Genomic DNA, 24,355 nt, shown 5'->3' on the forward strand with positions numbered 1-24,355 from the left:
GCTTTTATTTTTTCTCTTCCCAATGTGAATACCAATTACAAAGGCCTGTGTGCAGTTTTATGGGATGGGATGCTTGTGTAATTTATTGGATTGTGCAGTTTCCCATACTGAGAGAAGGGCAGAAAGAAGGAATCAAGGTTCTCAAATGGGAAGAAATATTACAAGAGTAAACAGAAGAGGGAAAAAAGTACAGCTCAGAAAGTCACATTGGTCAGTCTGTCATCTGTTCTCTGATCCATGCGGAATCGTGTCAACCCTAAACTATAAAGTGAATATCAACATAAATGCTGTCAGATGTGCGGTCTTAATGTAGTCTGCAGTCTGACTATAACAGCCCTCAGCTTCCTTTTTTTTCTTGGAAGTATAGGATTGTTTTGTTTTGTGGCAGAAGGCTTAAGTCAGATAATCATCTGCTTGATATGGAACAAGACTTGTCATCATCGATGTGCTACCTGAGTCATGTTTTTTATCTGGTCTTTATCTTCTTGAACAATGTACTAGCCACATTTTCAGACATTCGTGAAAGCACGTATCTAGAATAATCACCATAAATACTTTCATATTTATATATTTGTGAACAATATTTACTGAACAATCAAATTAATATCAGAATACTATTGATATAGCAGTATCGTATTCATAAAATCTTCCTATTATTTTTTTGGTAAAATAGAAATGCATCACAACATATGCTTATAAACTGAGCCCTATGACACTACGGTGAAGCGTCAGCCTCCAAATTATGTTCTCCAGACAAAAGGGTAAATGACATTATCATCATTTAAATTTTTTTTTTGTATAAATTACTCTAATGTGGACCATTCCTACTACAGTAGTAACTCATACTGCAATGGCCACAGTATATTTTTAACCTATCATTCAGTTTTAATTAGTAGTGCCAAAGCATAGTAAAAAAGAACAGCCAAAATTGATGACTGTGTGGATCATTGGTAAAAGATCTGAATCAATACAGAACATCGACCACATTTGTAAAAAAATTAGAAACCAGTTGACCTCTGACCTGTTGTTAAAAAGCCATTAACTGATTGGGGTGTGTCGGAGACTTGTTTGTGTGTTAACACTATGCAACAGTGTGAGTGTTTATGCGTGTTTGTTAGTGTGACACCAAGTCTTTTTGCCAGGTTCTATTAGCACTCAGCTTAATTAATCCATCTCTTGGTGACAAAAGGATCCCTGCCCCTCCTTCCACCGGCCCGTCCTGTTGGCATTTTGGGGCAGAGGGATTCAGCAGGACCCCTGGGCACCCCTCCTGCCCTGACCCCTGCCCCCCCACCAGGGGAGCATCTGTGAATCGATCCTGGGCCAGCTGGCACAAGGGGAGTGGGGCAGGAGTGGCACACTAACACACACGCGAACACACATTCTCAAAATTTATTTTCTTTATTAGGTTTGAAGTGATTAGGAGAAGCAATGGCTTTTTTTATGTTCCATGACTAAAGTTATGATAATTAATGTGCAGAAGTCCACCATTAGCGCTACTGTTTTTATACATTTATACATATTTTTTTCTCTGTCTCTTTTCTTCAGAATGAACATGTAAATAAAGGAAAATTGTGCACAGTATTAAAAAAAAAACGCAAAAAATTGAAAATTAAATGGCTTCACTTAAACAATGAGAAATATTGTGTGTTGAATGAAACCTGGTGTAAAATGTTAGACAGTTAAGGTAGTACGAAGGAGTTAAACAAATGTCAAGTGCTGAAGGAGGTCACACACTTTGGTCTGTAGAAAGTGCTGGGGGTTTTTTCGCCTTAAAATTTTTTTAATTCTGTACATATTTCACATATATCCTGGATGTATCTTAATACAAAAACTGAGAATTTGTGTGATCATTATAACTTTTCTAAATCAACAAACTTAATGGTGGTCTAAAACTGTGGCACAGTTACGTATAATTACAAGATGTACTAAAAGAAACAAGAAATAAATCTGCTCATTGTCTCATCTACAGTAAATTCCAGTTTTGCCAATAATAGACAACCTACACTTAGTAAAAACCATATTTCCACCCCAGAGAGAAAAGACAGTGTGATAATATATGAGCCAGAACAGACAGAGTTTTTGTGTTGCCCTGCTCTTAGCAAACATTTCCTTGTACGTTTTCATTTCTACAAATGAGGCCTTGTGTAGTCAGAGCCAAGTGTTAGTCTTTAATGCTAAGCTGCAGTTGTACAGAGAAGCGGCTAGGGGGCAGCATACAGCCATCACCCCCCCACTCCTCCTTTCCATCTGCTGTGTCTCCTCACCCCTTCTCCCACTACCACAGAGTACCCTCCACCTTATAACACACACACAATGCACACAGTTAGGTATTTAGTCATTCTCAGAGCTCAGAAAGAGAGAGCATATTGATAGTCCTGTCCTCTCTGTAATAAATTAAACTTCACTATTGTCCTTCCTTTTTATTTTATACATTGCCACAACCTCACAGTCACCATAATCCCAAGCACCCCCCCTCACCTTCTCTTTAACACGCGCTCACAACCACACACTTGCGTTGATTGACAAGCAGCATCCAGGGAAATAGAGCAGATTTCCATTGTTTGCTGCCCCTGTTCAAATCTGTTGAAATAGTTATTCCATTCTTTTGCTCGGGTATTTGCATATCCTTAAGTATTTCCTATTTTTCAAGATACCCCCCTCCCTTCCTCCCCATTCTCCTTTTTGCTAAATCCCCTCTTCTAAAGTGTTTGGTGCATTTGGTAAATTCATTCATAAAGTATCTACATGCGCTATTAGCTTAGTATAATAGCCAGGGTGTAATCTGCAGAGAGATAACAGTTGGAGAGAGAGAAATTTTTTTTCTTCGTCTCTTGACGGGTTGTTCTGTGGACTTACTGGGGTTGGCGTTGAGGCGGTAATATTTCATTATGCTCCCCAGCCAACGTGACGAGGCTCAAAAGTCAGCACCAAATGTCAAGTGGGTTCACAAAGTAGTCAGTCATTTTCATCTGTATTCTAGTATTCAGGTTCAGTGTGTAAGTGGGGGACTAAATGGAGACAACAAATGTAATATTCACATTTATCTTTTTCTTGGTATATGATCACTTTAAAAGAAGAACTGTTGTGTTTTCATTTTCTTAGATGAGATGTTTATATCTACAGAGGTACTGGGTCACCATGTTTCTCCAGTATTCTAAAACAAGCTAATTATTTTTTACCTGCTTTATGGAGGGGGGTGATGTCCATTGTTAAAGTGCATTATTTCATCTTCTTTGTCAATATCTATGCCATAGTTGTTTTTCTGTGAACTAAAACAAAACAAATATTGCTGTTAATGAGAGTCCTTTGCATTGTTAGTGGTTACCATAGGGGAGGATGGGATGAGCGGGGTTGTCAGTCAGCTGCAGTCAACATCTTCAGTCCTAGATTATGCACTTAACCTTTCACAGTGTTGTTATTTAATTGTTTGAGAAGTGGCAAAAAGAAGATGCAGAAAGATGGATTATGAGAGATGTCTTGGTGATTCTTAGTAGCAGACATAGGGATGAGTGATACCTCTACTGGTGGATTCTGTTTTCTATGGCCAAAATGCTTTGCTCATTGACCTGTTACTGGCAAGTTTGTGTTATAGTCACTCGATGCAACTGCTTTTCACCTCGCATTTCAGAGGTAAAAAAAAAAAAAAAAGAATCAATTTGTGGATCTAGAAAGGTGTTCAAGGCTCACTTTTGTTATTATAACAAAAACAAAGGCAGATTCAAAAAGCATCTATAGTATAAGAGGCAACACATTGGAACCAAACTTTGCCCTGAAAGAAGCTTCTTTTGTGTCTGAGAAACAAGGGAAGAGTAAACTTTTTTTAATACTGAAATGCATCATCAGACTCTTTTTAGAGAGTGTTTTGTAAACCATCAGATTTTAGTTGGATTTAGTGGGGCTGGATATTTACACTAAGTGACCAACAAGGCACGTATGTGAAATTTATGTTATGTGTTGTGGTCATTTTATCAGTCAAAAGTAATTTAAATAATAAAATTAGCCTTTTTGAGCCCATACAGGTGTATTTCATATTTGGAGCTTATATAGCTATTCTCTGTATTATCAATACCTTTACCGCTCTGCTGATACCAACTCTGTGTAGGTATGGCAGTGTGTGTATATGAATGAATGCCCTGCGGTCCACAGCGATAAGACTGAGATTGAGTTTTCCCCACAGAATGAGAGCTTCTGAGACGTCGCATATGTGTGTTCTGTGTGTGTAAAGACATCAGGAAACAGGCAATGTAAAGAGCTCCTATCGCTTTATCTACCATCCACGCCACAGCCTATGTGTATATGTATATGCGCTCTCAAACTGGTGTTGTGTGAAAGAGAACTAGCTGCTCCGCTTTGTTCAGCATTGTGCGCATGAGAGGATGAATCCTTGGGGCTCGATTCACAGCTGAGACAAGAAGGTATTTTTCTGTGGCTTTCTAACACAAGTGTGTGTCTGTGTAGGTGTGTACTGCTATGCATGCTGTTTTATACATCTGTGCAGTCAAATAGAGACAAAAACAAGAGAAAAAGGGAGAATGAGATACAGTGTATGTAAAGAGCAGATGTTTTACCGCTGCCTACTGCTTTCATTCCACATAGCCTGAGATGGGACATTAACTGCGCAGTATGTGCACCGGTGTGTGATTATCAAGTTGGATTTGGTTCTTAAATCAGTCTTTCATCTACCGAAAACCCACATGCTCACACTCAGAGACACAGATCTACAAAAAGCATACATACAGTATCATTAAACAAGATCATTAGTATTAGCAAAAACAGAAAAGAGGATATAGCATGTCTGCCATCAATAAGTACATGAGCTTGTGTGTTACTGTCTGACAGCGCAGGGCTTCCATATCCAGACACACAGCAGACAAAACCCATCAGCTTGTACTGGAAAAGGAGCATCAGACAAAAAGCTGCAACATCCCCAGCTGTTTGGTTTCCATATCTAACAGTCAGTGACAAGGTTTTCCGGCAGTTCTCGTTTTTCATGCACTGTCCTCTGGTGAGCAGCTTGTGTCTGTGCACACACACACACACAGGGCCCTGTCACTGGTTCTATAACTCTTATCACCTGGTCTGTGGCATATTCCCAAATTCCAATTTGACTGCTAGCCTCTGGCCCAGAGCACATCTCTGAAAAAAGAAGTGCAGCAAAATGGCTTCAGCATGGACCTTTTTGATAGGAAATATCTGCAAGGATTTCACAACTGAATTTACAATGAGCCATGTAGGAGGACATAGTTTTTAGCTTGTTGTGCTTTTACCAACAGTAACCAAATGCACAGACTTTGGGGGAAAAAATCTTAAACTATTTTTGCAACCATTTACATCTAAGTGTGAGTGGCTGTAACAATGAAAAAAAAAATGCTGCTTTGTGAATGTGAAGTGTACCTTGTTTTTTTTTTTTGCCTCAAGGGTGACTTGCCTTTGCCCCCAGTGGCCTACCTTACCACCTCACCAAATACTTTCCTTGAGCCTATAAAATGCCTTGTATTAATGATGTTTCATATGAATTCCATGAGTATTCATCCAAATTTTGTCCTCTTCCCTTCTCTAGGAGTCTCCATCAGGGCGGAGGAAGGCTTTGGCCACCAGCAGCATAAACATGAAACAGTATGCCAGTCCCATGCCCACACAAACAGATGTCAAACTAAAGTTTAAGCCCCTGTCCAAGAAGGTGGTGTCAGCCACTCTGCAGTTCTCACTCTCCTGCATCTTCCTCCGTGAGGGAAAGGCCACGTAAGTCTTCATCTGCTCTTCCTCCCTAAATTTATTAGCCTCATAACCTTCTGTTTTTGGGGACTGTTTAAAGAAGTGATATTTTGCTTTTTTAAATGGAATTATGCATTTTAAAACATTTCCCTGTGGTCTACATAAACTGTAAATGCTATGTTTGGGTCTGAATTCTTCATTAATTAAACTCCACAGGCCCATCTTCAACCCCATTTCTGAGTATTGACTGGAGAAAGGTTGTTTTAAGCGCTGGCCCTTTAAATCCACATGAGCCACTTCACACCCCACCTCCTCCATGTTTTTGACCGTGCTTTCTGTCCCGTTCACCCATTTGTGTTTGTTAATACAACCAACAACTGAACATTTTAGGTAATCAGCTTGAAGTTTGGACATATTTTCAGTTATTACTACAACCGCTGCTGCTGATAAACAATTATGGCATACTCAAAGAAATGTTTGTCGGAAGTCTTGACCTTATATGTGCAAATGTCATGATGTAACTAGTTATGAAACGTAACAAATTAAGCAGGAATTGAAACTGGTTGTAGAAATCCACTCGATTTTTGCCACAATCAATATAAAGATAGTTTTGCAGCACCTGGAGGGTTCAAATTCAAACTTTTTGAACTGTTAGGGTCCCCAAATACACAAATAAATGTACCAAAGAGTAATAAAAGTGGGTTTAGCAAAATATGACCCCTTTAAGTCAAAATCAGAATTCTTTAATGGCTTTAAGGTCAAAATTAAATCAGCTTTACTTTTTTGACCTGTTAGATGATGTCAGAAATAACAGGCTGATCTGTCTGAATTGATGAGTTAAATTTCCTCTTTTATTGATCTGTTTGCTATTTATGTAACTAAACATTAAGTAAATGTACAAAGAAATTATTGATAAAAGTGGACACACATTTGCCACATTGTGTGCACAAAGTTTCATTTACTGCTACAGACACTATCACTGCGTTTGCCGGTTTCTCTTCAGTCTCACACATTCTACTTTGATACAACTGTCTTTCTTTTGAGGGCACACGCTTACTCAATCACTGTGCTTTCTGTTTGTTATTCATTCTAATGTGATAGCAGCAACTTTCATTTAAAGACAGACACATACACACACACACACACTCACACAGTCAGAGTAGAGCAGCAAGGCCTTTGTTGTGTTGTGGACGGCGGGTCGATGGCGCATAACCCTTGTTAACCCTTCGGGGAATGATGTCGACCACACACAAACAAACTCCATCACACCAGTTCAGATGAGCCTCTGGGCCTGGGAAGCACCAAACACAAAGAACACAGAGCAGAATCCAGTGATTACAATGGTGGTGGGTGGGGGGGTGACATAGAGAGACTGAAGGTGGAGTACACAGACCAGGATTAATATAAGGAATAATGTAGAAATTAATGCAATAAAATGGGCGTAGCAGGAGAAAGTGGTGGGTGGGAAAGGGTGAGAGGGGACAAGACAAAAAGTTGGTGGTGAAAGTGGTTGCAGCTACAGTTTATTTCAGTTTTTGCCTTGATTGTAAAAATTAATGTTGGTAAGGAATAATTTGCCAATACAATCTCCAATCCTACATGGTATTCAGGGCTGGAGTCTAACGTGATCTCATGTGATCTTGTGATCTCATAAATCCATCTGCCTTGCAAGGCTTTTTCTATTTTGCAGCCTTTAACTGAGATGTTGTTTCATATGAAGCAGTTATGTTCTTTGTGCTGAATTTCCAAATAAAGAAAGAAAATAATGAAATGTGATGGTATCGCAGTACGCTATAGTCATTTTTAACCATTTTTTCTTAGGATTTACATGTATGTACACTATTATATACTAAGAAACAAGGTTTTTGGCCATATTTCCTCTATAATAAAAGCCAAAAAGTCTGTATGGTTCCAGTCATTAAAAAATGTATTTATTATGTAACATCATATGTTCATATAACAAATATGTTTTGGTTTTTTTGGCCAGTGATGAGGACATGCAGAGCCTAGCCAGTCTGATGAGCATGAAACAGGCTGACATCGGTAACCTGGATGACTTTGAGGAGGAGAATGAGGAGGACGAGGAGAACAGGGTTAACCAGGAGGAGAAGGCTGCAAAGATAACAGGTGAGACTTTTGCACAAAACTTAAGTTTCATTGACAGGTCACGGTGTAGCATATATGCATGTGCATTATAACAGAAACCCTCATAACACTGCTCGCTGGGCACTGTCATTTTCCATGTGAGTTTAAGACTCCACTAAAGTCTACAAATATTAATAACAAAACCTGAGCTTCAGGACATTTTTTTCCTTCTAAACTTTGGTGAGTATACCTATGACTAGGGATGGGAATCGATAAGAATTTAACGATTCCGATTCCATTATCGATTTTGTTTATCGATTCTCATATGGTGAGGGAATAAAAGAGTACAAACAGGTATGTTTGCATTAACTGTCTTTTATATTTCCATCTCTGCACAGAAAATATACCATATACAGTATGTTCAAATAATAATAACAGATGATGCTGAGCCTGGTTTGGGGGGGAGTTCGGGGGGAGTGAAAGTGAAACTTAAGACGATTTACTAATTCCTCTATTGCTGCATATTGCCAGTTCGACTCGGCTCTGCTTGTCTCCTGTTGTTGTGCACCTCAATTCCTTTTCCCCTACCTTTGGAAACATGTATTTCAGGGTGTACGACATTTGTTGCCCACACCGAAACCGGAACTGGGCCTGGCGTTCACTCTGCCGCTACATTCACAAGCGTCGCTAAGTATGGTATCAAATATGTGACATTCCTGTAAATGAATCACATACTGTGTGGACAAATGTTTGAGCATATTGGAGGGATTCCACCCTTTTGAAGACATGGAAGCTTTGCAGTTGTTACAGGTGGACCCGGTGTCGTCTTTTTAGACCGTTTCTGCCTCAACGCCATGTTGGCTATGTTCTGACCAAAACAATGCAGCGTACACGTGACGTCATTGTGCATGCACAATGAAGGCGGAATCAAAAAGCAGAATCGTTAAGCAGGCAGGCAAACAAACGATTCCAAGGACTCGAGCTACTGGGATCCGGTTCTCAAAAAGAGCCAGTTCTCGATTCCCATCCCTATCTATGACTGAGCTTCCATACATATGTGTATGTCTGCTTCAGGTTATCTTCTTTTGTGAAGACCTTTCAGATCTCCACATTATTACTGTTCCTCGCCTTCTCCATTTTCTGTTGGTGGATCGGTCGACTAAACATGTACAGTATACGCTGAGGATTCATTCTATGCTTTAATGTATGGACCTCACAGCTTTACGCTTTGCTTAATCCAACTTTTCAAAGCTCCATCTCTTCACGTCAAGCTTCATGCTTTCTCTCCTTTTCTTTTCTTTTCCCTTCCCTGCCCTTTGTCTCATTTATATGTATATGCATTGAGTGCCTACAGCAGTGCTTCACTTGTGTGCATTCTGAATCAAAGGCCTGGCCAAGCTGGATGCTACCTACCAAACAAGCCAGCCAGCTACCCCAGCAGTACTGACACTAGGCTAACCAAAGATTCTCCTGCTAAACAATATCCTCTTACTTTTTACACAGATTTAATTGCTTGAAAAGATTACCACACACCTGAAAAGGGTATATTGTACTCCTCCATGAGTATGCACAGTTCAGGTTGGACGTTTATATATTTTATTCTCCACAAAGTTTCATGAAAATCCTTGTAGTAGTTTTTGCATAATCCTCCTGAGAAAACACTGACAAAGCAAACAAGCAGTGGTGAAAACACAACTCAGAGGTAAAGCAGTAACAGTAGTTGGGTTACTGACCAGAAGGAATATACATAGATTGAAATATAACACTCAAAAATGTGAAAAACTGACTATGATTTGCACTTAAACAAGGTGTATGTAAACTCCAACCTCAGCTATATGTAGTGAATGTGTATGTTGTTCTGTTTTTAAAGTTAGTAGTAACCAACTTCCAAGTCCAGTTATAAAAGGAAGCATTTCTGAAAGCTACTATAAAAGTAAAGGTCAGGTTTTCTTTGTGTGTACTTTTTATTAGTTTTACATACCATACTTAGCTACTGCTTCTGAAGAGCTATATACACACACACACACTCTCTCTTACATATACATGTGTGTGGGTATTATAAGTATTGTTTCCTTGACAAATAATCTCTTCCAAGTTTAGCAGTAGTTATTATACTGCAAATGGAAATGCAGGGCTACACTCCTGAATATATGCACTCTTTCAATCCTGTATACTGTCAATGTGCAAATAAAAAACTGAAGGTGTGCGTGTGGTTACTGTGGATGGGGTGTGTCATTTTTGCCTTGTTCACTGCTCTTCTTCCTTCCTCCTTTCCTGTATGGCCCTCTCGTTTGCAGAGATAGTAAACCAGTTGAATGCCCTCAGCTGCTTACATGGGGATGATGATGATGATGGTGTCCTTAAGCGAGCACGCAAAGCAACCGCTAAGCCTGCCGCTTCCTCCCAAGGTCTTTTTTTCACCTTTCTTTCAACTTTGTCACCTCCACCCTACCATCCATTACCGTTTTTCATTTTTTTACTTTCCATTTTTCCCCCTTAATCATTTGTCATACTGTAGCTTTCTATTTTCCCTCTCTATGTTTCTCAGCCTCTTTTTCTTTTGAGTTCCCCAGTTTATACTTGACATTGTGATCGTGTTGTAGTCATGTGGTGTTGCAGTTTATCGTGGTCATTGTGGTGATGTGTTGTGAACACGCAGATTGGTGTTCATTCCTTTGGTTCTTTTTTTGAACTGCGACATTGTGCACTCTGTTATTTTCCTGCAGTTGGTAGTGAACCAAACCAAGTAAATGGTATTCCAATGAGAAAGCATCTTCTTAGTTTTATTTACAAATTCAGTGAGTTTTAACTCTTCAAATTGAATGTAATCTAACTTATAATTGAAGTCTTAAAACATTACAGGGTGGGGAAGCAAAATTTGAAAAGGAACATTTAGTTGTTTTTTCTCAGCAGACACTACGTCAATTGTTTTGAAACCAAACATATATTGATGACATAATCATACCTAACACTATTATCCATACCTTTTCAGAAACTTTTGCCCATATGAGTAATCAGGAAAACAAACGTCAAAGAGTGTGTGATTTGCTGAATGCACTCGTCACACCAAAGGAGATTTCAAAAATAGTTGGAGTGTCCATAAAGACTATTTATAATGTAAAGAAGAGAATGACTATGAGCAAAACTATTGCGAGAAAGTCTGGAAGATACTATTAAAGAAGAATGGAAGAAGTTGTCACCCAAATATTTGAGGAACACTTGCGCAAGTTTCAGGAAGCATGTGAAGGCAGTTATTGAGAAAGAAGGAGGACACATAGAATAAAAACATTTTCTATTATGTAAATTTTCTTGTGGCAAATAAATTCTCATGACTTTCAATAAACTAATTGGTCATACACTGTCTTTCAATCCCTGCCTCAAAATATTGTAAATTTTGCTTCCCCACCCTGTATATTAAGGTAAATATATCCACCATTAGCTACAATGATTACGACTAGTGTATGGACTCTTACCTTGACATAATTAGTCATCATTAATGCCTTATTCTGTGTAACCACATGCTTCTTCTTTTCTTAACATCAGTAACTGGTAATAATGAATTTATTGAAAGAAAACTATCAATTAAATCCCTAGTAATAGTAAAATACTGTCATGCAGAATAAGTTATTAATAAGTACTTTGAGAATTGAGGAGTCAAGATGCCAGTAATGTGCGAGTTGTAGAATGAGCAGTCAATGGTGCATGTGTACCTAAATTAGTGTTACTAAAATCCTGTACACTCATGACCTTGACAAGAGTTTTGTCTTGGATCTTGAAGTTTCTCCAGAGACACACCCAGGTTCATCTATTTCAGTCGTGGACAAACACAAACAAGACACAGATATACACTTACTAGACCAAATGTGGGACATTAATGGTTTCAGCACAAGGAAAGGAAAAGGGTTGCAGCTTTTATCATGTACTTCAGAGCCGGACTACACATGGACAATGCAACATTCACGCAGCACGTCTCCCCCTCCTCAGACTCTCGCACAGCACCCCTCCTGGCATTCAACCTGATGTACATTTACCCTCTTTTCAAACTGACTCACACCCAGGCAGCAGGCAACTGAGCAGCAGTGAGGATGATGAAGATAAAGTGGACAAGTTTCAAGTTCTCCAGCTAAGATCACTATAGTAACTATACTGTTTCGCTGTTTCCCACAGTAACACTCCAAATCACACACATTTCCCAGAATACCACTGTTGTACAGGCATTAAAGTGAATGAAGTGTCAGTGGGACACAGACATTCCCAGAAGAGGGAATAGTACACAAGGCTGTCTAATCTTGTGCTTATGGTTCACTCCAAAGTGCAGATTTTGGTATATGTGTGAATGTTGTATTCATTTCAGCCTCTTCTTTTGGAAATCTTGTTTTCTAGCATTTTGTTTAAAAATACATTTTGTCTCCTTTTTATTAATTTCTGTGAGCATAACTTTATCTTCAAATCTGTGGTAATAGAGCTGATCAGCAAGCTGAACTTCCTTGAAGACGAGGATCAGGACACACCTCCTGCCATGGGTGTCAATCCGTTTGATGAGCCTGAAAACGACCTTCATGATCCCAACGACTTGAACCCATTTGGTGATCCTGATGAGGAAGGTATGGACAATATTATTAGCAAAACACACTTGTTAAAAAAAGTTTTTATTCCATTAAGTGAAATATTTTTTCAAACACAGTAGATGCTTTATGGCTTTGGTTACTCTGTTTTGATGCATTTATTTTATCAACAATGTGAATGTATGAAAATTCCAACATTTATTTAGGACAAAAATACACATATGTATGATATTATAGAGTTGCCTTGTGTAGGTTTTTAAAATGCTTATCAGAAGTTCTGAAATCTCTGGTTCTGCCTTGGTGCTCTTTATTAAATAGAGCCCCCTGCCCAGCCGGTTCTGAGAGAGCGGGTTGATGATGATTCCTTCTATGACTCATCAAATCCATTTAATGATCCCGATGAAGCGGAGGCTGACATGGCACCAGGGAACCCCTTTGACGACCCAGACCAGGAAATGGACCCACAGCCAGACCCAGAGCCTCCCAAACCAAGGCAAAGGAAAGGTGTACGGCCTGTTGATATGAGCAAGTACTTGTATGCCGACACTTCCCACAACGAGGAAGACGAGCTAGATGAGTAAGACTTTTTAAATTTTAAGAGTATTTAATTATTGTGACGTCCTCAAACACTTCCTGTTTGGTGTCTCCTGTCTCGATGCACCTTTACCATTTTTAGAGAACTGGAAATCCATCACCCGATGGCTGACACCTGTTCCTCAGCTAGAACCAGCTGATGAAATCAAACAATTTTTCTTTTTTGTGTGGGGAAAAAGGGTTGGTTTGCCAAGGGCATACTACAGAAATTATGTAATCAATTTGGATGCTTTCTTCTTTTAACTTTGAACAAACTAAGAAGGGGAACAGATGTTTGTGTTTGAATTTAGAGCAGTGATGTGAGAACCAATCACAAGTGGTTATCGCAATGTAGAGTAATTAATTGTCAACATAAGAGTTGTAATTTGAACTTAAGTGTAGGTAAGTGACTTGTTAAGTGGGAAAATGGTTTAAAAAGTGTTAAGATTACATTATTGAATAACTTTATTTCTGGTGTTTTGTGGCATCAAACTAATTAGTATGTATAGTATGTATCTCAGATCAATCCTTAAAATTGTCACAACCAAAGGACATAGACATAACTATTAACCTTCTATTTATTTTAACCCAATATAGCTACTCAACCTCTAGGATTACATGGTAATCTTTGTTAAAATCATTATATCGTAGTAAATGGAAGGTTTTACATCTGGCATGCTTTTTCCAGATGACTTTCTGTAACGCTTGTCAAGAAGTATAGAAGAGTGTCAGAATAGTTCTGACAGCATTTCCACTGTATGTCTGAGTTCCTAGTTTTAAAATCACAGAGACGATGCAGGGTGCCTAACTTAGTTCCTGCTGGCAGGAAAGTCCTGTAGTACCCCCCACCCCCTACCCGGGCAGAGTGACGAGGCATCTCTTTCAACATGAACAAGGGCTCTGTTGTTTCACTGCATTCTTTCACCTTGTCTACCTCCTTTCCCTCCTCCCTTTTTGTTCATTCCTTCCCTCCCTCCTTCACATTTTCCCTCATTTCACCTTGTTGCCCCTTACTTTTCCTCCTTGCCATTTTTCCTGATCTTCCTTAAACCTCCCAGCTTTCATCCTACCCTTTCCTCTCCTTTTGTTCCTGTATTATTTTCTTCCTGGTGTGCAAGCTGTATTTTTATCATTAAAGCAATATTTGAATAGTGATTCTATTTCAAACAATTATATATATTTATTATTATTTATTGTAAAGCGCAGTCTAGAAATATTTATTTTATTTTATTTTAATTGAAGAATTACTTGATTTACTGACTAATCCTTAGCACCATAGAGTTAAAGACTCAACAACATTTCCACTGTGGGAATCTTCCTCTATAGTACTCTGCACAAATGGATGTTTCACTGATTGTGTGTGACCTCTGTGAAAGACTGGCCATGGCTAAATTGTAAATGTAAACCTCCAGGTCTTGGCTGCTGAGTGAAACTGTCAGACAGATATCCATATGTTTTTGTCCTCTCAACTAAAGACAGACAGGTTATTGACTGGCACATTTTTTTGCTCTGTCCCTGATACAAGAGCAGATCTCTACAGAATGGAGAGTTCAAGAGGGCAGCTCAGTGTTTTGACTGCAGCCTTTTCACGTGTCTTTTAGCTTGCGATGGTCTGTTAGAGCTGCTCTATAGGTCTGCCTGCATATCTTTGCTTTGCTTTGCTTCCCTTCTTTTTTGCCCTCTCTTTGGGTTTGTCGTTAGGTGGACAACGGGCTGCTCTAACCTTCTCTTTTAGACAGTTACCTAGTCAATCAGTTCTCTTTTTCACTCTCACTCTCAGCCCTCCCTCCCTCATTCAATTATTGTGTTTGTTTAGGGCTCCTTGTTGCATGTTGAGTGAATGTCTCAAGGCTGTGCCCTTACGCTTAGTGCCACAAGTATGGCTGCATATTGATAACATTATGTGTGTACATGTGTGTGTATTTGTGTTCCTGTCTATCTGTCAGTAGTCTGCCTTGGCCAGCAAGTATATGAGGTCATGCAGGCCTGACCTCTGTGCACCTGCATCTTCTGTTACCTTACCACTTGTGAGCGTTGTTCATTGTATTGGACCAAACTCTCATTCACTATGAGGCTACACCTATAAACAACTTAGTCTATCAGCTGTCAGTGGCTCAAGCCAAATGTTGGGTTGTCCCTTCTATGTAAGTTACTTTTACAGGTCCTGAGGTTTTTTTTTATGTTGTTTCACATTCAGTTACAGACTAAAAAACTCAACTTTATGAAACATTTGTGCACTTTTTAACAGTTTTTTTCTTTGCTTCTACGTTCCTTTTCTTTACCTCCTTCCATTCTCAGATCCAACCCATTCTATGAGCCAAGGACATCGAGCCCTACACGGCCACCCGCTAGCGGCCCTTCCCAAGATGTGGGCAGCAGCCAGAAGAGGAGGGCTCCCCCACCCCCCAGTTTCAGCGCTGGTCTCTGTCCCAGTGCACCAGCTCCCAAACCAAGCTCTGGCCCAGACAGAGAGAGAGCCCAACCAGCAGGGCCCAGCTCTGTCGCAGCAGTAATGGGGAGAGAGCTGGCGTCCTCTTCCCCTAAGGTAAACCAGCTTCACTTGATTTTTTTTTTATTAAGAAATTTAACTTCAGCAACACCTCTGGCAGGTGCTTCAGTGCATCTTACTCAAGAAAAAGTTATCACACAAGTATAATTGTTGTCATAACCCAGATAAAAAAACAAACCTCATTGCCCTCTTGAACGACCACTACTTTACACATGGCACTAACCTAATGTTTTCCTCACGGTCAAATAACTTTAACTGTTAGAAAGTACAATTCCTTATTTCATCTTATCTTATATCTTATAAAATAAACAGGATTGCAACACTGTTAATATATTATGTTTTCTATGAGACATTTATGTATTTAAGTCCTATTCGTGTTCTTAATCATTGATCATTTGTGTACTTGACAGCACATCCTTTCTAATGCAGTAATGCTTTAAAAATGGGAGGCTAAAGTTCAACCAGTGTTACCCAAACACTTTTCTTCAAATTAAGTCGCATCAGGTGGTCTTTTGATTAATGAACATCTTGAGATTAATACATGGCTATCCAATAAAAAGATGTTGTAACAGTAAAATGTTAAGACTGTACATAACAAACTATTTGATTATATCTCAGAATACCACACCTGTAACATTTTTACTATTCTTCATTTTGGTTTTTTCATCAGCACGTGTTATTATAAGTGAAGGACTCGAAGCATTTTGTGTGTGTTTGTGTGTCCACATCCAGTGGTCCTTACATTAGCTTTTTTCCGCCTGCACAATCCCATCTTCTGTCCTATTCTTTATGCTCATCAAACTCCCCAGCTCCTCATTTGAATATAGGTATTTGTTTATTGGGGTGTTTTCGTATGTTTATTTATTTATTTAAATTAGGTAAATCATGGTGGGTTCTAATTAAATGGCTGATGGTCACACACACTCACGGCAGGAGTCAGACCACTGGTGAGGAATGATTGGCTGGGGGTGTGGGGTTGTGTGGGGGTTAAAGTGTGTGTGTGTAGAGGGCTCAATGAGCCTATGTGGGGCTTAAACACAGGGGGCTTAACTACAGCAGAGCGATCACAAGGGGGTGTTGACCCACTGTGCACACACAACCACACATGCAAACACTCAGTACAGTTACTTATACACACATAGGGCCCTCCTCCCCATGCAGCTGGCGAGCTGACTGTTTTAGTGTAGCTGGGCGGTGATGCTGGCCGTCCATGTAATTATGGCACAGTGCCTTTATCACCCAGCTGCAGTTGCCTGTGACCGTGGGTGAGGGGGGCCTAAACCACTTTAATTACCCAAAGCCAGTGGCCTGTGGTGGGCCACACTTCGCCAAGAGATGCCCCTGCCTCTGGAGCTTGGGGTGGATGGAGAGATGGAGGGACGTAGAGAATGAATTGTGGGGGAGGTTTAGAAGGGGGGCAGTGAAGGTGGAAGATGGAGAGCTGTAAAGAGAGGGGAAAGAGAGGGAAGATGGCCAGGGAATAACAGAAAGAGAGATAGGATGTTCACAGTAAACAAGGATAGGCCTACAGGGTTTGTTGACATATACAGCTAGTGTGAATAGGTTTCTCTTTCTTATTCTCACCAAGCAGCATGGCACATTCACGCACACACATCTCAGCTATGTGTAGGCTGTGAGATGACCTTTGAATGTATGAAGTCAGAGAGGATTAAGAGGAGACATTCCCACTATGAGAGGCCAAGACGAAACCAGCACATCATCACACTGTGAACGTGTGCAGAGTTTAGATGTACACTTGTGCTTGCATACATGTATGTATCTGTTTTTATAGTCTTGTATTATGCCCAAGGCTCAGTTCAGTCATTTTAACCTTCCCCTAAAACACAGCTAACCTCTATCTCTTCCATAGAAGAGATTTAAAGGTGTGCGCATCTGTGTAAATGTGTATTCTTCATTCATATGTATGTCTACCAAGTATTCATGTGGGCAATTGGACCAAGATAAATACACATCTAGGTCTAATCTCTGAATGTGAATAGAAATGGATATACTGAAAGCTGCCATACTCTTTTACATTTACAACCTTCCCTGAAGGCTATGGGATCTCTCACATGTTTTTTAATTAAATCATGTCTTTGCCAAGAAAAAGAGATTAGCATGTGTTGTATCACATTTACATTTTATTACATTTTATACAATTCTTCTCTGCAACGTTATGAAAATGCACCAAGATAGCTGCTTCAATTGCTAGATAACAAATGTTAAGAGTATAAGGAAGTGAGCCTAAATCTTGGTTAATACGTTATGAGAGGTTAATGGGATGTCCTCTATAGATCTGTGGGGTGTATGTTTTTATATTTTTGATTTCATTAGATATCAGTCCCACAATATCAAAAAGACTGTATAGTGCTTGATCCATCAATGTTGTGCTTTATTTGAAATAGCAACTCTTTGTACACATAGGATGCAGGTTGATGAGGAAGTTTACACATACTCGCAGAGCTGGGGTCACATCTGGTAACTTAAAGTTTAATCAGTATCGTTCGGTATTAACTACTGTGTAGTTGCAGTGTTTTAAGTTCAGTTGGTCATGGGGTTACATAGTAACCTGGATTGAATACAAACTTAAGCCATTATTTCACCATTTAAAGAATTTAAGATCCCTGTGCATTTGCTTTATGTTCCTTTATTCATAGAGAGGTTGATTTCTGTTAAACAAAGATGGGCATTGTGATTGTTTAATAAAAAGGAGTATGACTTTTTTGACTGTTCCCTCTTCATGTTCAAAGTTTTCCTTGTTCACATCCTCAATCGTTTTCAGAAACTTCTAAAGAAAAGCTCAGTCAGCCCACATGCACCACAGTTTCTGATTGAAGTTTCTTTTCGTGTGTGAATCACTTGTAGAGATAAAGCATTGAACTTCAGCTTAGTAAAAGCTATATCCTCCTTGTCATAGCATTAACATCACATACTTCAATGCCAGCCTGTGGAAAATCAAAACATCTCTGGGACATATGGCGTGCGCCCACTTACTCTTTGCACAGGTATTACACATATGGATTGGATTTACATTAAGCTCTAACAAGAGCTCAAAGCTTTGGATATCTGCCAGTGCACATTCACTGATGCCAGAATATGAACAGAATAAGACGACAATACTGAACAACTCGAATGCGCTTATGAAAATATGGGTTTCTAGCTGTTTGTGTTTTTTGTTTCTAGAGCCTCCCAAATAACCTGTGTGCCCAGTCTTACACTTGTGTGAAGTCATTCAAATTTTCTTTTACACAGTTGTCCAACCTATGGCAGATACTATATGAAGGGTTCAAATGCTGCTGTTTTGGGGCAGGATTGTTGGTCCTCAATGAATATGCCTTATAGGTGGTGCTGTGGTTGCTCATAAAACATCTCCCTTGCCAATGTATCTCTCCATTGTCCTCTCTGAAATATACATTCTTAAGGGCATCAAGTTTAAGTTTAGCGTCTGTGAAAAAGCTGCAAGGATTGGAACGTCTGTGGGATTAATTTAAATGAACAGAGGGAGTTCCTGTTGGGCGGGTTGAGAGCTGTCTGGTCTGATTCAGTCCATCTCTTTTCCCTGGGGCTGATTTCACCCCTCCCAGTAATTCAGTGATCCCCTGCTCCTCCTTTTGTTTCATCTCCATCTCTATTCCCCTGTAAGAACGCTCTACACTTAGATGCTCTGATCTTTGGATTTTCATCAAGTTTCCGCTTCATGAATTATTTTCCTTATTTTCATATGAAAAAAAGTTAGCCTGGTATATGTCTGTGGGAAAAGTTTGAGCAAACTTATATATTTAATATTTACAAAAGTATCTTGGAGTAAGGCTTTTATAACTTTTAACCCCTGGCTTTGACAGTACATCTACATCTACAAACTCTTTCTGATATAAAATAGAAAATATCATATCTGTTGTATCCAATGTTATGACCTTATTCCATGTTTTTCTGTCTAAGACAATAGAAACCATTACTCTCACATACACACATGCACATAGCTCCCAACATTTACAGCGGTAAGAAGATGAACCTACACCAGAGGTATGTTTCTTTTCTGCCTCCAGTTGAAAGGCTTGTGTGAGACTTATGTTAATCAAAGGGTTCAAATTAAGTAGAGTTTTGGAGGTACTGAGAGCTCCTGTGCCGGGGGAGGCAGAGGCCAGAGCTCTCCTTCCTCTCCCACACTTTGTTTTCACAGCCCCTACTTCAGCGCAGACTTCCTCCAAATTGAAATTAGAATAAATTAACATTATTTAATTGAGTTCGCGCAAGGCTGCAATATTTCTTAATTAGCTTTCACCAGGGTTCGTGGCAGGAGAGGCCCGTATCCGCACTGTGAAGTTTTCTAGAGGTTGCTGTGATGACTGAGGGATCTTTTAGAGGACAGAGGGGAGCCCAAGGGACAAGGACAGTCATCTGCTGTCTTCTGATCTTTGCCCTTGTGAAGGTTTCTCATTTGTATCACTATATCCAGTCCAAAGCTATACCACATGTAGGACTTAAAGATAATAAGGCATTGAGTGTAATGGTTTTAAATACTTGATAAAATGATTTTAAAGGTAACCGTTCTAATGCGTAGTTTAGTGTTTAAAGTGGAAACCAGTCTGTGTCTTCGGTGGAAATGAAACTCAGTATTCCTAGATGTACCATTCTGTGGACATTTTAAAACCTGATTTCTTAAAGATGCATTGTGTATCAGTTTGAAGAAACTGACACGTTTTAATCATGATCCTTTCAGTGTATGGTTGGACTGTACTCTACCACATAAAAAGTAACACCATCGTCATCTGTCTTGGTTGCATTTAACGTTCTGTAGACTGATTTCTGGTCAGAGAACAAAGAGGACTTAAATCAGATGTGACTTGATGTTCATTCTGTGTGCCTCAGCTCTCCTCTGCTAATCTACAGTAGCAACAATGTGCAACAGTAGTAACTGTTTAGAAAGATGGTGCAGTTTACAAGTCCACTAATACCAGGGACTCAACATAAACTCCACATAACCACACTAGCATGTGCTTAATGGCCCATGAGGTCATTAAAAACAAGTATTTTCTGAATGTTATGCACGGAGCCTTTCAATTGAATTGTAATTTGTACACTTCTCTCTACTCAAAGCACTGACTGCTACCAGTTTATTTTATTTTTTACATTTGGCTTTACAATTCTCACTGAAAGCTTCTGCAAATACAGACAACCCTAATAGACATTTTCAATATTTGTGTAAATAGTGTTTGTTGTTGGTTCATCAATGACAACATTGTTGTTGATTTATGTAGGTTAATGAATCAGAAGAGGGCTGTGTTTTCTGATACCGTTAGTAGAGTTTGGAAGTCAGTTAGAATAGTGGTTGTGGTGGTGCATTCTGAAACTAAGGCAGCTGGAGCCGCATTGGCCCTTCCATAAGCTGTGTAATATTAGGAGAATAATCCCTGAGAGGAATAAGGGTAAGTTAGTATTCTCAATGTCTGCCTTTTCCAAATGTGGACCCCTCCCCAACTCTTATTTGCACTCTCTGAGTGGTCTGTCATTGGATCTTGTGGGAGAGAGGAGACCCAGTTTCTTCACTCATGGCAGCCTACATCCAGTCACCTGAGCTTCCTGTTGTTGTTTTAGGCTGCAGGGCATCGCTGTCAACCAAGTTTGAGTGGGAAGGAATAACATGGTACTAACTTCCGAGGAATAGATCTGTTGGTTCTCTGAGCAGTCAGTCCTGATTCTAATGTTGAAAGAGTTGAAGGGTATGTTGACAGGGCCACATTTCCAACTCTACTCATTATTGGAGGACAAAAAATCTAAGGGTGTAGGTGCAGATAAAAAGCTGAACCGAGTTGAAAACATCCTTGAAATTTCAGGAAATTGTCTGCACATACTAGAACTGATATTCACATGACATGCATGTGTTCACTTGATAATAACCTAACTTTAATATGAGTGCAGGGAATATTTCAAATGCCATTTTATACACAGTTGCCGTGGAAGGAGGAATATGTGTATGTGTGTCTGTGTTCTAACGTGGAATCTTATGTGTATTGAGGGATATTTTTTGATCCAGTTACTGTAATGCTGCTATCATTTTTCCACCTCTTCCTCTGGTGGGTGCATGTCGAGTTCACAAGTTAAGCACTGCGAAGAGCTCACTCTCCTCAATACCCGTGCCGACTGGTGTAAAAGGGCCTTCCGCAAAGCGCTGCTTGTAATCTGCCTTTGGTAAGTCCTCCTTAGTTTTATCTGCCAAGGATTACCTCACAAGCTGCAAGCAAGAGAGAACGAGAAAGACGCAGAGAAAGAGAGAGAAATGAAAAGCAAAGTCAAACAGAAAACGATGAAGATGGAACCAAAATGAAAACAATCGCCTGTGTAATCTCTAAAAGAGAGTCTTGCTTTGGAGTTAAAGAGAAAGTTTCCCCTCGCCACTCATTTAGAGAGGGAATTGACTAATCCCTCCATGATTGATGTCTCGCTATGAGAGGCTCTATGGCAGACTAATAGGGCTTATGAGGATGACCAGAAAATCTTTTGTGTGGTGTGTATGTAAGTGCGTGTGTATATGTGATGAACCAAATCTTTTTGTCTTGTGTGTCCCTCTATCCAATGGCCATAGAGGGCAGGGGTTTGAATGACATAGCGGCCGAAGAAGGGGTACTTTATCTTAATCTGGTCTTAATCTGCCCCAGTCCTCCAGGTGGTGTGTGGGCTTTAACCAGAACCATCCAGGGTTTGGGGGTGAGGTTTATGGGGGCTTCGGGTGAGGAGATAGAAGTCTGTGCACTTGAAAACTCCTTGTATCCCCAAAAGCTTTAAGACCCCCCGCACATTCCTGAAAACCACACTCACTTAGTCATGCCGTACCTTTATCCCATCATCCTTAAGTGGCCCTTGCTACATTTTAATTGAATTAAACCAGCCGTTCACCATGATTAAAGAGGACCTTAAAGTACCTTATGAAGTAGTCTGAGTGATTTGTCTTTCATTTGTGAGTGTGGATGCATGTGCATGTGCGCACAATATGCACATGTGTGTCTGTGTTTGAGGAAACGTCAGCGAGTGTAAAAATGATAAGGGCTTTATATTGCCTTTTTGTAAAGCCCTCCGGCACCTTCTCTTTTAGGGCTGTTATGGTATGCAGGTGTGTGCTCTTATGTGGTATAAGAAATACTAAGTGGCATTTCTAGTGCTTAACTGAGTGGGATCGTTCCTATACCTATTTACTCAAGCACTCTCGAAAGAAGAGAGAAGCTCAGCTGACCTCAATCAGATTTGATTAAAACATGTTCTGAAGATTACATTGTCATAAATCAGCGCACACTTCTGTTTCAAGTTAATTTCAATGATGTAGTACTTTGAAACACAAACAGGTGTTGGACCACAGTGCATCAAAGACAGACATTCCGTCTATACATATTAGCATAAAGGCATATATGCTTTGCAGAAGTGGAAATAAAATAAGATTAAAACCAGTTTGATCATGGTATGAAAGCCAGGGAATTGGATATAAAAGATAATTTAATCCCAGGATCATCAGAATTTTGTGAAAGGTGGTTAGCCACTGTGGGGTCTATTAATACCTTCAACACCCATCTGTACTACACAGTCCATATCAAATAAGCATATTTAAGATCTTTCCATTAGATTATTACTGCAGTGATTAATATGGTTTAGCTGCAACAAGTTATTTAACCCTAGCTTATGCAGTTTGCTAGGGGCCATCACAATTGGACTATGAAGCAATAGATAAATGTCTGAGTCCAGACTGACCCTGTTCTAGAGTAATGGAGCAAGGTTAATCTGGACCATCACTGTGGGTAAGGAGAGGCAGATGAAGTGATTACCCATCATGCCTATTGCCTACAGTAATAAGTCCTGTGGGGGCTGCGTAATGACTTGGGGTAGCTTCAGTTGATTTGGTTATGTCAGCAATGTTACGTGTCCATAAAATGATTCAAATAATGTTGTAGCATTGCCATGTCACTGTGAATGTGAGCTGTAATCAAAGCTAATGGTTGTCAAGTGAAATATTAGGATGTAGGACTTTTATCCAGACTGTGTTATCCACATGGTAAGCCTGACTACAAGAGCTATAGCTAGCCTAAGACAGAAGACATTTTTTGTTGGAGTATCAAGTTTTTCATGCTCCTTCACTGTAATCTTCAGGTTTCACTGTGTGGAACAATGTTTGCACATATTTTTATTCTCAGCATGTTTTCACACATATCTGCTCAAAGTGAAAGTGACTGTGCTAATCTACATTATGAGGTTACATATTAAGTATTTTATTGTATCTAAATCAAGTGGTTTGTCTCTGAGGATGGTGAATTCAGTCCTGCTGTTGATTTCTCCACTGGTACAAGATTTTGTGCCATATATTTCTTACTAAGGGATATCTCCATGTAACATGGCTCAGAGACTTCAGAGGATGTATCTTAATAATTTTGTGATCCAAGTGTCATTTGTTGCCTTTATGTCATATCACTAGTAAGTCTCAATGTTAGACTTTGCAATAAGTATGATTAGCGCTCTAAAATTCTTGCCCCTTTTAAGTGCTTCTCCTTTCTCTTAACGTTCTTTACTCTTCATCCCAAATAGTCAGGATGTTTCTTGTTACAGTCTTCTTCTCTGCCTGTGTGTAGCATTTTGCTCCACTACACCCTTCCCTCTCCAGTATGCATGTGTTGATGCATGTGTATTCTGATCAGGAGTCAAAGGGGTGACTTTGTAATTATGTTCATTTTAATTGGCTGCGCTATCACCTCCCTCATCGCCTTGGAGCCCACACAGCTCTGGACAATGGCAGCCCGTAGTGGGGGGGTAGCACAACTGCTGTGTCAAGATCCTCACACCTCAAACACACACACACACACACACACGTAGACAGCCTCTTTACCTGCCGAACATAATTCCTAAAGTGGCCTCCGTAATGAGTTTT

At 39.7% G+C, this 24,355-nt stretch overlaps 1 protein-coding gene across 8 annotated transcripts in view; it reads left to right on the forward strand.

The window, feature by feature from the left end:
- The window catches only part of ehbp1 (EH domain binding protein 1), a 150,873-nt gene that overhangs the window by 39,618 nt on the left and 86,900 nt on the right, over positions 1 to 24,355 (forward strand). For 3 of the 8 annotated variants that reach the window (XM_030155379.1, XM_030155385.1, XM_030155381.1), the window contains exons 6-11: positions 5,564 to 5,745; positions 7,706 to 7,845; positions 10,101 to 10,211; positions 12,267 to 12,407; positions 12,684 to 12,945; positions 15,240 to 15,486. In XM_030155379.1, coding sequence (XP_030011239.1) covers positions 5,564 to 5,745; positions 7,706 to 7,845; positions 10,101 to 10,211; positions 12,267 to 12,407; positions 12,684 to 12,945; positions 15,240 to 15,486 — 1,083 coding nt within the window. The remainder of the gene's footprint in view (positions 1 to 5,563; positions 5,746 to 7,705; positions 7,846 to 10,100; positions 10,212 to 12,266; positions 12,408 to 12,683; positions 12,946 to 15,239; positions 15,487 to 24,355) is intronic. The other 5 variants (XM_030155382.1, XM_030155386.1, XM_030155384.1 and 2 more) reach the window with 3 other exon arrangements.

This window comes from Sphaeramia orbicularis, chromosome 15, assembly GCF_902148855.1.
Source record: "Sphaeramia orbicularis chromosome 15, fSphaOr1.1, whole genome shotgun sequence".
NCBI classification, from domain to species: Eukaryota; Metazoa; Chordata; class Actinopteri; order Kurtiformes; family Apogonidae; genus Sphaeramia; species Sphaeramia orbicularis.